The sequence below is a fragment of the Phalacrocorax carbo genome, chromosome 3 (genome assembly GCF_963921805.1).
Source record: "Phalacrocorax carbo chromosome 3, bPhaCar2.1, whole genome shotgun sequence".
Lineage (NCBI taxonomy): Eukaryota > Metazoa > Chordata > Aves > Suliformes > Phalacrocoracidae > Phalacrocorax > Phalacrocorax carbo.
Genome location: NC_087515.1, coordinates 90,547,040 through 90,559,721, shown reverse-complemented (window position 1 = coordinate 90,559,721; position 12,682 = coordinate 90,547,040). Strand labels below are relative to the sequence as shown.

Here is a 12,682-nt window from a genome sequence, read left to right as displayed (position 1 = left end):
TGAGTTGTAATGCACCTGGAACTTTTCTCTCAATAACACTACTGATGGTGTGTGGTATATATAATGGTCATACCTCAGTTTTATATTTTGGCAGCAGAAAATGAACCTGCTTCTCATAAGTAGATGACTTCTTACCTTTGGCATCTGATGTAGCTTGTAAGAGGTTTCCTGGTCTCTTGAAAGGGAAAAAGGTTAGAAGTCTTCAGACTGGGAGAATATAGGCTTTTAATTTGCAGTTAAAGAAGAGCTGGAGATCACGAACCCTTCACAGAAGCCCTAGCATATGTGATGTGCATGTGTGAAAGATGGCTCCCTGCCAGGTACAGAGGATGAGGTGATGGGAACTAATATTTTCAGCCCAGCATCATATAAACTTACTGTGTCTAGCACTAGTCTCTTAGAAGCAAAGTTGGCCACATCTGAAAGGGACACTGGGTAGTGGAGTGCCTTGTTATGGAACTGGAATTGCAGGGCTGTGTGGTGTTCAGGACAAGCAAGCTTAGCTCAGCCTCATTGGTGGCCCTGACAGGTACCCATGTGGCCCTGCATGTTTTTCTGTGCCAGATACCCTAGTGCTCCTGCTTCCTGCAAGTCCGGCACTGAACTTACTGCGTTTGGCACCACAGCAACATGCTCTCTCTGCTCAGAGCTGTCCCTGAGTGGAAAAACAGCAGTAACTTCAAGCCCTGTGGGGTGCAGTTCAGAAACTGCTTGCCCTTAACAACAGATTATCTGTCTCATATCAGTTGTCCCCAGGGTATTAGTCTGTCATTAGCAATAAAGGAGGAGTTAGGTTTATGTGGCTTCACCAAATTCTGTTTTGTAAAGTCAGTCTTTGTGTTTTACCTCCATGTAGCATAAAAATCTCAAGGGGTAATAGCACTAACCTTAATGACAGAGCATATTTTTTTTTTAATGTGAACTGTCTGGCAAATACAATGCTTGTAAATGGTAGCTTTCCAGGTAAGCAGATTTTATAAATCAACAAAGTAGGAATATGATAACCTGGTACAAAGCTGTAGTTTGCTCTTCCAGTTATGACTTAATTTTCTTTTACTCCTCTGTTTAGATTCCATCTTTATGAAATTAATATTGACATAACCTTCTTGAAATTCCAGTTTCACCTCTACAACGTGTATGTAATATTAAAAAGGTGTACAGTTCATACTAATTTAAGTAGTAGTGCTCAAATAATATTGAGAAACCACTAGATAAAACTTGACAAGCTAGACTGTATTCTCAGTCCGGTCTTAGCAACTTCAAGAGACTGTTTTTCTTAGGACAGCAATTCCTGAACTAGAGGTTGCAAGTGCAGACAGGGGTATGACATTTAGAAGTCACAAGTTCAACAGACTTTCAGGTACAGCAGGAAAGATACTATATTGGGTTAATGGCAATAAGATTTGAGGATTGCAGAGTTGCAAAACAAACACAATGTAAGTAAAAGGCTTCTGTATAATGCAGTAAGTTCCAATTCTTTACAGGTGTTTCAAAACCAGAAACAACCAGCAGTTAATTTTTTTTATTTTCCTTAAGGACAGTGAAGCTGATCTTCTTCAACAAAACAGAGGATGACATACTTTGGAGAAGCCAACTAGAGCAATTAGCTCTTAAAGATGAAAGGTATTTAAAAGTCTTGTGGAGATCAACTTGTACAATCTCAGCATACAGAAGAAGAAGGCTTAGGTTAACTGTATGACTTTAGCACAAAGACAGATCCCAATTCTGGAAACTCTTGGATAAGAATTTAATGAGACCTATGGAGCTCTCATGGTTTAACCCCAGCTGGCAACTAAGCTCCACCCAGCCACTCATTCACTCCCCCTCTGGGGGGCTGGGGGAGAGAATCAGAAGGGTAAAAGTGAGAAAACTCATGGGTTGAGATAAAGACAGTTTAACAGGTAAAACAAAAAACCATGCACACAAGCAAAACAAAACAAGGAATTCATTCACTCCTTCCCATGGGCAGGCAGGTGTTCAGCCATCCCCAGGAAAGCAGGGCTCCATCACATGTAACAGTTACTTGAAGACAAATGCCATCACTCAATGTCTGTCTTCCCCCCCCCCCCTTTTCTTCTTCTTCCTCCGGTGTTCTGTGCTGAGCATGACGTCACATGGTGTGGGACATCCCTTTGGTCAGTTGGGGTCAGCTGTCCCAGCCATGTCCCCTCCCAGCTTCTTGTGCACCCCCAGCCTCCTCGCTGGTGGGGTGAGAGGCAGAAAAGGCCTTGACTCTGTGTAAGTGCTGCTCAGCAGTAATAACACAGGGATGTTTTCATCAACACTGTTTCCAGCACAAATCTACAACGCAGCCCCGTACCAGCTACTGTGAAGAAAATTAACTCTATCCCAGCCAAAACCAGCACAGGAGTGGAAGGAGGAGACTTCTCTATAGTGTCACTTAGGTGTGAAAATTATTATCTAGAAATTCAATGTTTATCTAGAAACTTAAAGTTTAGGCCTGTTTCTTTCATTTTTACTTACTGTCTAATTGTTGCATTTTTTCCTCAGTTACAATGTGATTATAGATTAAAAGGCACTAGCGCATATGTAATGTTACCTTAGTTTAGCAGGTAGTTCTGTTCGGAGACATAAGAACATCAGATTGCCTTTTAATTTCAGTACCCTTGTTTTTATCACTAGGTAAATTGTCACTGCTAGATTTTACATGGTGGAAGTATGTTTTGTTTATGCTTACTTAATTCTTAGCTGAAATTGTACAAACAAATTAATTTCACTTGTTCCTTCACAGCATTGAATTGAAAAATCAATATTATTTCATAACCTGGTTGTGTCTGGCACATTGAAAGCTTCATAGTCTAGACATTGTGCAAATTTACAGTCAAACCCCTTTCTCCCTTTCACTAAGGAGTCTCAGATACAGAAGTGCTTGTGTTTTACTCAATAACTATGCTGTTAGTGGTTAAACCAGTGATAGTGTTTTCTCATTAATGAAATTGTACTGACATTTTCACAAGTTTGGCTAAGTGTTATTTCACTACTTGTGAAATAATAATGCATTTGTGTAAGTGAATAATGGAACGATAAAATCTGTGCTTCAGTATCTTAATTGGTACCAGCTGTTTTTCTTTGTAAGGTGAAATAACAGCTAAAATTTTTAAGATTGAAAGACTGGGTTAAATAATTAAATGCACAATACTGGAGGCAATTTGATTGATGTGATTGGTAGGAACAACTTAGTGTCTGTGATGACTGATACTGTGCCAGCAGGAGCCGAGTAGAACAAGAAAGTAATCATCATGGGAAACAAAATCTGCATTTTGTGTGGCAAGTCAGAGGCAATATTTCTGAAATATTCTTCTGCTTACCAGGTTTGAGGTTCAATTTGTTCTTTCACAACCAACAAAGGACTGGGTGGGTAAACACGGGAAGATTTCTTCATCTCTTCTCTGTGAGTTTGTGAAAAGAAGTAGAAAAGACTCCAAGGTGCTTATCTGCATCTGTGGTCCAACACCTTTTACAGAACAAGGAGTACAGTGAGTACTTTAAATGATGAACGGGAGAATGAGAAATTTTTAAAAATTTGATCACCTAACTAGCTCTAATGTTTCTGACTTGGTAGTCTTTCAGAAATGGCCTTCTGTTTTCTGCTTTGTAAGAAAAGTTTCTAAATCTTTTTAAAAATGAATTTATAAAAGCACCTGGCATTGTACTTAGGAGTGTATTTAGTGCGTAGGTAAGTAAATACCACTAATATGTAAATTTCATGAGCTCTAGTAAGTTGTCCAAAACTTTCTAAGAGCATCTCTTCAACAATGACCCTTTTTCCTCAAGGTTTTAAATGCTGCTTTTAATTTGATGCTCATAGAACAGTTGTTACAACAAGAAGTAAGCTTTCTGTGTTGCTGTTAGCTTGAGAAATGAAATTACGAGAAGTAACATTCAAAGCAGCTATCCCGTCACAGACACTTGTCTCAGTTTTTATTAATGCATTAATTTATGTCTGTACCTAATACTTCCCTTATTTTATATGTCATGTATTTAAAGATAAAAATCCCCTAACCTTCTCTTACCCAGCTTCAAAATATTGAACCAATATGGACATCGCCTGCATTTCTGCAGCCCTACTGAAGTTGGGTGTATGGAGGGTGGAATTGGCCAATAATCATACTGCCTCTTGGGAAATCTGAGATACTTCAAATAGATATCTGCATTTATTTTTAGAAATCTTTCAGTATCCTAGAAGATAATGTAGTACATATGGGCTCCTGGGCATGAAATGTTTTCTAAATGTATTTGCAAAGGTAAACTTCATTGTGCATGTCTGAATAAAAGCAAGACAGTGGTGCTGAAGTTGTGCTTCCGCTGTGTCTGTGGTGGGGTTTGGGTTCCAAATATTAATATTAGAAATTTGACTTTTTACTTTCAGATATCTGAAGGATCTTGGATACTCCCAGGAAGAGATACACGCTTTTAGTGCATAAACCCATATGAGGATATCAATGTTTGTTTGTATAATTCAATCTTATTTATTTATCTTCATGACTTCAAGTGAGAAGCAATTTTGTAAGACTTGAAATTTCACTCTTGGTACCAAACTGTTTCTTGGAAGAAATATCTCTTTGAAAAAAATTTTGTACTGTGTTTTATCTTGGTTTTGTAAATATTTTTCCTAATTCAGGGTATTAATTTATTGTAGAGGCAAGCAAAAATGCATAGTATACATTATGTGAAGTATTTCATGTTGTTGGTTCATGAGAATGCTTAAAATTATGGTAAGCACTGATTTAAATTTTGACTCAAAGCTTCTTATTTCTTATTGTAGAGAGTCTTAAGAGCGATACTGTCCGAAGTTAATATTGCACTGTAACTCAGGTAACCAGTCCTTGAAAAATGTTCTTTTTCATCTGAAATCTTTATTTGACTTGCAAGTGATGCAGATACATTTTTGGCTTTGTAAACAAAGAATTGAAGTACCTTTGGTAAAATATAAAAGTTTACATCAAATAATAAAAAAATACCAATTTTACATTACTTTATGCATTTTTGTAACTTTTTTTTTGTATTTTCTATTTATAATGTCACGCAGAAAGGTTTGCACAAACTTAGAGAACTCAGAACAGAGGCTCAGAGTCTTGGTCTCAATAACAATATAAAACAAACTTTCAATTAACAATAATGAACAAAACTTACTGTGTGACCTCACTGGTACCGGACATCCCTTGTCATGAACCATTCTGAGGTTAAAACCATGACAGCGTATGGCCTGCAGATACCAGGGTAAGGACCATAGAAGTAACTAAAAATATTTGGCAGGTTGCAGTAATATTAAATGAGGCTATTTGAGTCAGTGGGGTTTTTTTACTCCAGTACTAAAAGCATGTTCTCATGAGGCAGTAATCTGCTGTCTAAGAATAGCTTGGAGAAAAAAGCAGCAAAGCGGCTACCCCCCTTCTAGATGTTGTCAGTAACATCTGTAGGCGTTGTTGCGTATGACATCTAGTACTATTTGCATCCTTCTGTTGTGGTAAACGGGTATTTCTTCCTCCTAAGAAGCCAGACTTGTGGTTGTATCGTTACTGCTTCAGCATTCATGAAAAATGTTTTAATAATACCCTTTAAAAAGGTTAAATTGCTATCTGACAGTGACTGGCTATGCTAAACAGAGCTGTCGTCCCATCAGTGCCCTCTCATTTATTAGACTTGAAGTTAGAAAATGATCTGGTTGTCAGTCATTGCCCCTAGGTTACAAGTTATTTCAGAAGAGACAGTGGTAGTGTCATCATCTTGTCATCTAGAAGGATCTAAATGTTTTCAGTTATAATTTTGCAATGCATTATTTTTGGAGATTTGTACTAAAAAGCTCTGAACAGGTTTCTCTTCTGCTGGAAGAGAAAAACAAAGCAGTCACTGAGTTTTATTGGTTTTTTTTCCTGTCCCAAATGCAAGATTACTGTGGTGACTTAAAAAAATTACATTTTAGTGTTAATGACTAAACCTTACATCTCCCATAGGATACTGAGGAATTCCTCGTGTTCCTGTCACCCAGGATCTGATGGGATGGTTTCCAGTGTAAAAGAATTTAATAATTGCCTCGCTGTGAGGCTTTTTGCCTTTAACAGGTTACTTTGCCAATATCCTGCCCTTGGTGCTTTGATTGTTCTTATTTGCCTTTATCCAAAAGGATGAAATAAAGTGCTTTGGGTAAGTAGCTGTTGTGACATGGTACATCAATGACTTTATCCTTTGCCATAGGGCACAGGCCATATTTGTCAATGGATGATGACTTCTCGAAGGCTTCATGCAGTCCAGGTGGTGACCACGGACATGGAGCTTCTTCAGAGTAGGTCTAGAAGCTCGTGCAGTTAATGCGCATCCCCTTTGGTTTCTGAAAGTTTATTTTCAGTCTGGTTACTACTGGTAATTGCTGTTTATAGTTGCAGCTTGAAGAAAGTTGTGCTGTTGGAGACTTTAGGGCTGTCATCCTGAAGCAAGGCAGACCCTGGAGCAATTGGTTATGTTCAGTGTCGTAAGGTGTGTGGATCTTAAATACATAAAAGGTGAAGCAAGGAAAGCAACCAAATTGGTAGCTGCCCTTGCAAGTCCAACAAGAGACTGAGTGCAGAGGTGTTCTGCTGTGGTGGTTCTTCTAGGTCAGATCTTCATGGGGTTGGAGTAAACTTCTTGGGTCTTGGGCTGTGTCTGTCCACAGGGGAAAGAGGAGTTTGTTTCCAGGGTTTGTTGAAACGGTATTGTTCCTGGAAATCTGGCTTAGTAAAGGGGAGAGGTTGGAGATTCCTGCACGAGATTATCCATGAATCAATGTGAAGTTATCATTTGGACCAGTGCACTGCAGGGATCCCATTGCACTGGGGGCGAGAGGGCAGCTGATGATCCTGGGGTGCAACAAGTTGAGCATGAAATAGTGAGCGAGTGTTTCTGCTTTCTTTGGTATGATCGAATAGACTTGTCAAATTGTCTGTTTTAAGTAATAAAGAACTAGTATTCCTATGCAGAGCTTCATCCTTTGGTTTTTTGACTGTGACAAATTATAATCAATTAGTGTGGAATTTATTATCTTTTTTGTTGTTGTTGAAATGGAGGTTTTCCAATGTATCTGCACTCCGGTTGTGTTGTGGTGGCATCTAGTTCTCAACAAGTACCAAGGTTTTCTTGCAGCTTCTGGCAGTTACATTCCATGGTTTTTTCTTACACAGGAAGAGATCAATACTTTCTGGAAGTTAAAAAAAACCCTCCATACATATATCCAACATTTGTAACTGATGTTTCCCTAGCTAGATTTTCAGACCGTGGTATAAGTTTTTCAGAATTCGCACATCTCTGGGGATGTGACATACTAATTTCCTGAAAAATGGGGGGGTGGGGTTTGTCCTGTCCTGGTACAACTTTCCGTTCTTTAGCATTAGTTCAGTGACTTGCCTTGTTGAAATTGAATGGATCTTCCCATAAGCTTTCTGTTGGTTAAAATGACTTTACAGTAAGTTTGTGCTCAGCAAAATGTTGAAGCTGGACTGCAGATTCAGAGTTATTGGATGGGAAGAGGAGAGAGAGAACAGGCTCTCATGTGCTGTGCAGAGATTGACCAGAAAAGAGCTATGTTTCCCTGGGAAGTAAGACTAAAAGTGGAAGATGACATCAGAAGAATATTCTCCTATTACCTGCCAACGTCAGATAAATACTGTCTTGAATTGACGCTCTGTGCCATCTCTGGATGGTATTTCACCAAGAAACAAACCCGTTTTGGTTTTCCAAGAGGATATTTGAAACACTCATCAAAAGGCACTGGCTTAATTACTGTGTTGTCAGGGTCAAACAGGGAACTTGTATGGAAAACCCTTTATGGGGAAAAAGGGACATCTGCAGTCTCCTAGCAATTTGCTTGGAACATATACTTGGATAAACTCTTCATGTAATTTGTTACGTTTACAGCTATAGACACATATTTTTTTGTAATTAAAACAGTAGCTTGAAGAAGTAAACACTTGAGTACAGTATATTAAGTCTGCCAAGAGACTATTCATAAAATATTTAGGTTTGTCCACATGTGAGAAACTTGAAAAATACAGTAGTTAATACAGTGTTTATATTGCATTTTGTTGTTGAAGACACAGATTTAAATCCCAATTACACATTGCAATGCATTGCTAAGACTTTTATAGCTAGCTGCTGCATGCTGCTGATAATGAAAAGGGATGATAAATTGTAACAATTATTTGCCAGCTGTATTTTTTAAAACTCAGCTTCTTGGGTTTTTTTGCCCGTAGTAAATGTGAGAAAGACAATTGCTTATAGGAAAATCCAATTTGCAGATATATCAGTCCTAGTCCTGGAATACTTACATATTCAAACACTGATTAAAACAAGGTCAGAGAGCCAATGTGAAGTGGCGTAGTTGATCAGCTCTCTGCTGCTGCTAAAGGAGATGTTTATATGTTCATTAAGAGACAATTGCTTATAGAAAAGTGTTCTTAATAAAACCACCCAGTAAATACAAGGAATTTGAAGAATGCAGTCATTCATTAGCAAAAAAAAAAAAAAAAAAAACAAAAACCAAAAAACAACTCCCAAAACATTCTAATGTTTTGTTTACACAGTGTTTATTATTTCACTGCATCAGTTGTTCTGACTCTTCTGGAGGAGATTCTTTACACAGGTGGAAAAGTTTGCTTTCTTCTTCCCACGCATTTCTTGTTTTTCTGAGCGAAATTGATTTTGGGAAGAAGCCACAGAAACCTCCACGTAGGTGTATCTTTTACCATACTAGCCCTTAGCTGCTCTTCTAGAAAAATTCCCGCATTACAGAACTGTGCAACACCCACCTTATTTTAAAAGATGGTCATAAATTTTGTGTGTCAGTGACCTCAACATCAGCGGTTCATCACGCTACATGCAGTTGAAATAAACAGTTTCTTCTCCTTCACAAGAAGGTGTATTATCAGTGTCTTGGAAATATATCTATCTTCTGCCTTTTACGTAACACTGCTGCATCTTGATTGTGCAGTTTTAAAAACCAACCAAGCAAAACCAAACTAAAGCATAAACCCACCACACAGATCTGTGGAACTTGTGCAAAATCTGCACATTAAATCGCAATTTGAATGGGAATTTTCAGAAAGAAACATTTTTATATGAACTCACTACCTCATAAAATGCTGCCATAGAAGATGACTGATGCATTTCCCCTCTCTCATTCTTCTCTTGCGGATAAGTCTGTAACGTGGCTCTTTGAGCTGCGTGGTTTGGTAAAAGAATAGTCCCCAAATGTTTCAATTCCAGCTACAGTCTTCATTGCTCTGGCCTTGTCAAGGGTGATATCCCTGTGGTGATCCCGTTTAGACCACTTCGGGAGGACCTTTCTGAGCATGGCATTCTACATTTCCAATTGGGAAGATACCTATTTAAGCATCTTTTTGCAACGCTTGAAATCCAGATCATATCCAAGTGTGTAGTTGCAAGCAGTCAGAATTTGACATCTGTAGTGGAGGGACACTCGTTCCCAAGTTCCAGAGTGGGCTTTCTGGTGACATGAGCAGCGTTGCTTGTTTCCCCCAAGATAGGCTCTCAGAACTTCAGGCACTTTGAGGATTTTTAGGATGTAATTTGGGGTGAATAGTCTACTTCTGAAAGCCTCTGATTTCCTTTGAAGTTTTGAATAGATCTGTTATTACTCATAACTTGCTTTGCACGAGTATCTTAGCAACAAATGGCCGTTTGACATTATTTCAACTTTCTAATCTAGATATGATACTGGTTGTTAAAAGTGGCTGAAGTGTGACTTTAAGTTTTACTTACATTGTTCTAATACTTGAAAGACTTGTTGCAGATTATAAATTCTATAATAAATTCCTGAAGTGATGAATATTAGGCTGAACATCTAAAATCAAGGCTAATTAATATTGAACAAGTTAAAATGTTTTTTTGAAGGCAGTGATGCTCATGGTCTGCCTGTTTGCATTAGGTAGCGTCACAGCCTTATGTGGCTGTTAAAATAGAGCTGCTGACCGTCTGCGTTTCTCCTGTCCTTAACCTTTATTGTGGGTGATGTGATCAAACTGGCACATTCCTGCAACTGTTCTGTGTCCCTGTGTGAGCTGGTGTTTATAAGGCATATTGCAAAGCGGCTTCCATGACTTCTAAAACATGCCAGAGAAAAAAAAAAAAAGTACTTTAAATCCTCAGATGAGTGCTTCCAGCACAGTTCTTGAATAGGATTCTGTGGAAACGTTGGCTGGAAGAGCCCCCTGGAGATGTGGTGCAGTCTCTGTCCCCCCTGGGGCTTTCAAGACCTGACTGGATGCAGCCCTGAGCGCCCTGGTCTGCACTGGAGACTTCTTGAGGCTGCTTCACACCCAGTTTATCCTTTCATTCTATGAATGCGTGCACAAACTTACCTTTCTGCGGTAACAATTCCTGTTACTTCATAGTTCAGTTTCATGCAGATTCTGTTGTTAGAGAGTATAACCCACCCATCACATTCTGAAGACCGTATACCTCCTCTGTTTTTCATAATTTTTCACATCTGTATTCACTTAACCTGTTGTTTTGCAGTGAGGATGAAGGCAGCAGTAGCATATTTTTTCCTTGAAGCATACAGCCATCGGAGTGTCATAGCCATATAAATAACAAGCAACTTTGCCTGTGGTATTGGATTACTGGACAAAATTTGTAAATTTGGATACTTGAGTGTCCAGCACAGTGTATTTTCTCCATAACATCCCTTTACTTATGGTATGGTAACTAGTCCACTTAGGAAAAATTTCATTCATAAAAAGGAGGAATTCTTATGATTTAGAGTTGTCTGGATATTCAGTGGCTGTATCTGGCTTTTTTAATGTGTCCCTCTTTTAATACCTGCAAATTGGATTAAGACTTTGTATCACATTTAATGGTTTTAGAGATAGAAATTGATAACAGAGGGTAGAAAAGTATTCTTTAGATACTTTTTTAAAAAATTCTCTCATAATTCCAGTCATATTCTCTTTGCTGAAAGTAATAGAAAATAGGTCATGTTTATGTATATTGATGCCGGGTTTTTACAAAAGTAAATCCTGATAGACAAGAACTGGGTGATTAGAGATCACAGGTGAAAGCTTGCAGAGACAGTAATAACCAAATAATGTAGCTGGAAAGCAGTGTGTGTGTTTGTATGAAACTATACTCATGTATTACAAATGAGAGGGGCAAAAGCCTTGTCAGTGAAGTCACTGGGCTCAGCCGAACGGTTTTCCTTTGATAAAACAGAGAAGGGATAAATCGTGTGCGCCTCTAACACGAGTAGGTCAAAGCAAAGATGCCCATTAGTAGGAACACGTGGCAATTAGCTGCAGCAGATGAGCTGCTGCCTGTGTTCCCTCACGTGGCTGGGCTGAGCCGATAGCTGGGTGCTGGCGAAAGGGGTGGTGCTAGCCTCCATGGCCTCTCCTGCAAGCTGTGGACAGCTCGGCTCAGTAAAGAGCCTGGAGGAGGTCCTTCAGCCCCTTAAACTAGTGCTTTTTCATCGGTTCCTTCTTCTGGGTAAGTTCTTTGCCGCCTTGAGTTGATTCAACTTGCCAAGAGGAGTGAGATGAATATCAAGGCTGACACAAGGGAAAGGGTGAAGTATGCAGCTGGGTTTGCTCAGATACTTGTAGACAGCATTTGTTAAAAAAGAAAATGTAATTTAGTGGGAAGTTGGCCCATGGAGGGGAATTGTATCTCCTGGCCAGGACACTCAGTTGCTGACTGTTTGGCGACAGGAGGCCCTGTTGCAGTGGCCTTTGCAGCAGCGTCATCAGCTGGACTAGGTGAGACTCTCGAAACCAGTTCTGCAGAATGCATTGTTATTGACTTTCTTCAGTACAGACAAAGCATCTCTTCAATACTTCAAATATCTGAAGGATGGGCGTCAAGAGGATGGGGCCAGACTCTTTTCAGTGGTGCCCAATGACAGGCCAAGGGGCAACGGGCACAAGTTTGGAACACAGGAAGTTCCACCTAAACATGAGAAAAAACTCCTTTCCTGTGAGGGTGACAGGCAGTGGCACAGGCTGCCCAGGGAGGTTGTGGAGTCTCCTTCGCTGGAGACATTCAAAACTCACCTGGACACATTCCTGTGCCCCCTGCTCTGGGTGTGCCTGCTCAAGCAGGGGGGTTGGACAAGATGGTGTCCAGAGGTCCCGTCCAACCCCCAGCATTCTGTGATTCAATATCTTAACTATGCAGAAAAGACTCTCATTGGTCTTGTGTTACTGTTTCTGCAGGAACAATTTCTATTAACTATTTACAAACATCTACTTACGAAGTTGATCAGTTCCATAGCAGGGACTGCCCCGGATGTTAATCAACATGTTTTAAGCACACAAACTGAATGAGATACAGTGGGAGCCACCTGGGGGGACTTTCAAGAACTGTCCCAAATTCCCGTCTGCTGAGCTCCTGTAATGACAAGTCAATTAATTGTGACAGTTCAGTTACAGGCATTCAGGTGTGCTGGGTGTGCACAGAAGTACATGGGTACTCATACCCTGCTATACAACTGTAAAAACTGAACGTGATTCTCATGCTCAGAACTGATGTGCCATAGCTCTTGTCACTCCCTGGTCAGGTAGAACCTGTGCTCTTGGTACCAGCCCATTTTTAGGCAAGATGATCCCATCACCAAACCTGTCAGGCTTTCCCAGCCCTAGGATCCATGGTCAAAGTCTGATCAGTTCATCACGAG

At 39.7% G+C, this 12,682-nt stretch overlaps 1 protein-coding gene across 6 annotated transcripts in view; it reads left to right on the top strand.

Moving 5' to 3' along the window:
• The window catches only part of LOC104050342 (cytochrome b5 reductase 4), a 43,536-nt gene extending 34,993 nt beyond the window's left edge, over positions 1-8,543 (top strand). For 4 of the 6 annotated variants that reach the window (XM_064447698.1, XM_064447696.1, XM_064447694.1 and 1 more), the window contains 3 exons: positions 1,537-1,623; positions 3,333-3,497; positions 4,391-8,543. In XM_064447698.1, coding sequence (XP_064303768.1) covers positions 1,537-1,623; positions 3,333-3,497; positions 4,391-4,445 — 307 coding nt within the window. In that variant the 3' untranslated portion in view covers positions 4,446-8,543. Of the gene's footprint in view, positions 1-1,536; positions 1,624-3,332; positions 3,498-4,185; positions 4,266-4,390 lie in introns of all 6 variants that reach the window. The other 2 variants (XR_010372273.1, XM_064447697.1) reach the window with 2 other exon arrangements.
• The last annotated feature ends 4,139 nt before the right edge of the window (positions 8,544-12,682 follow it).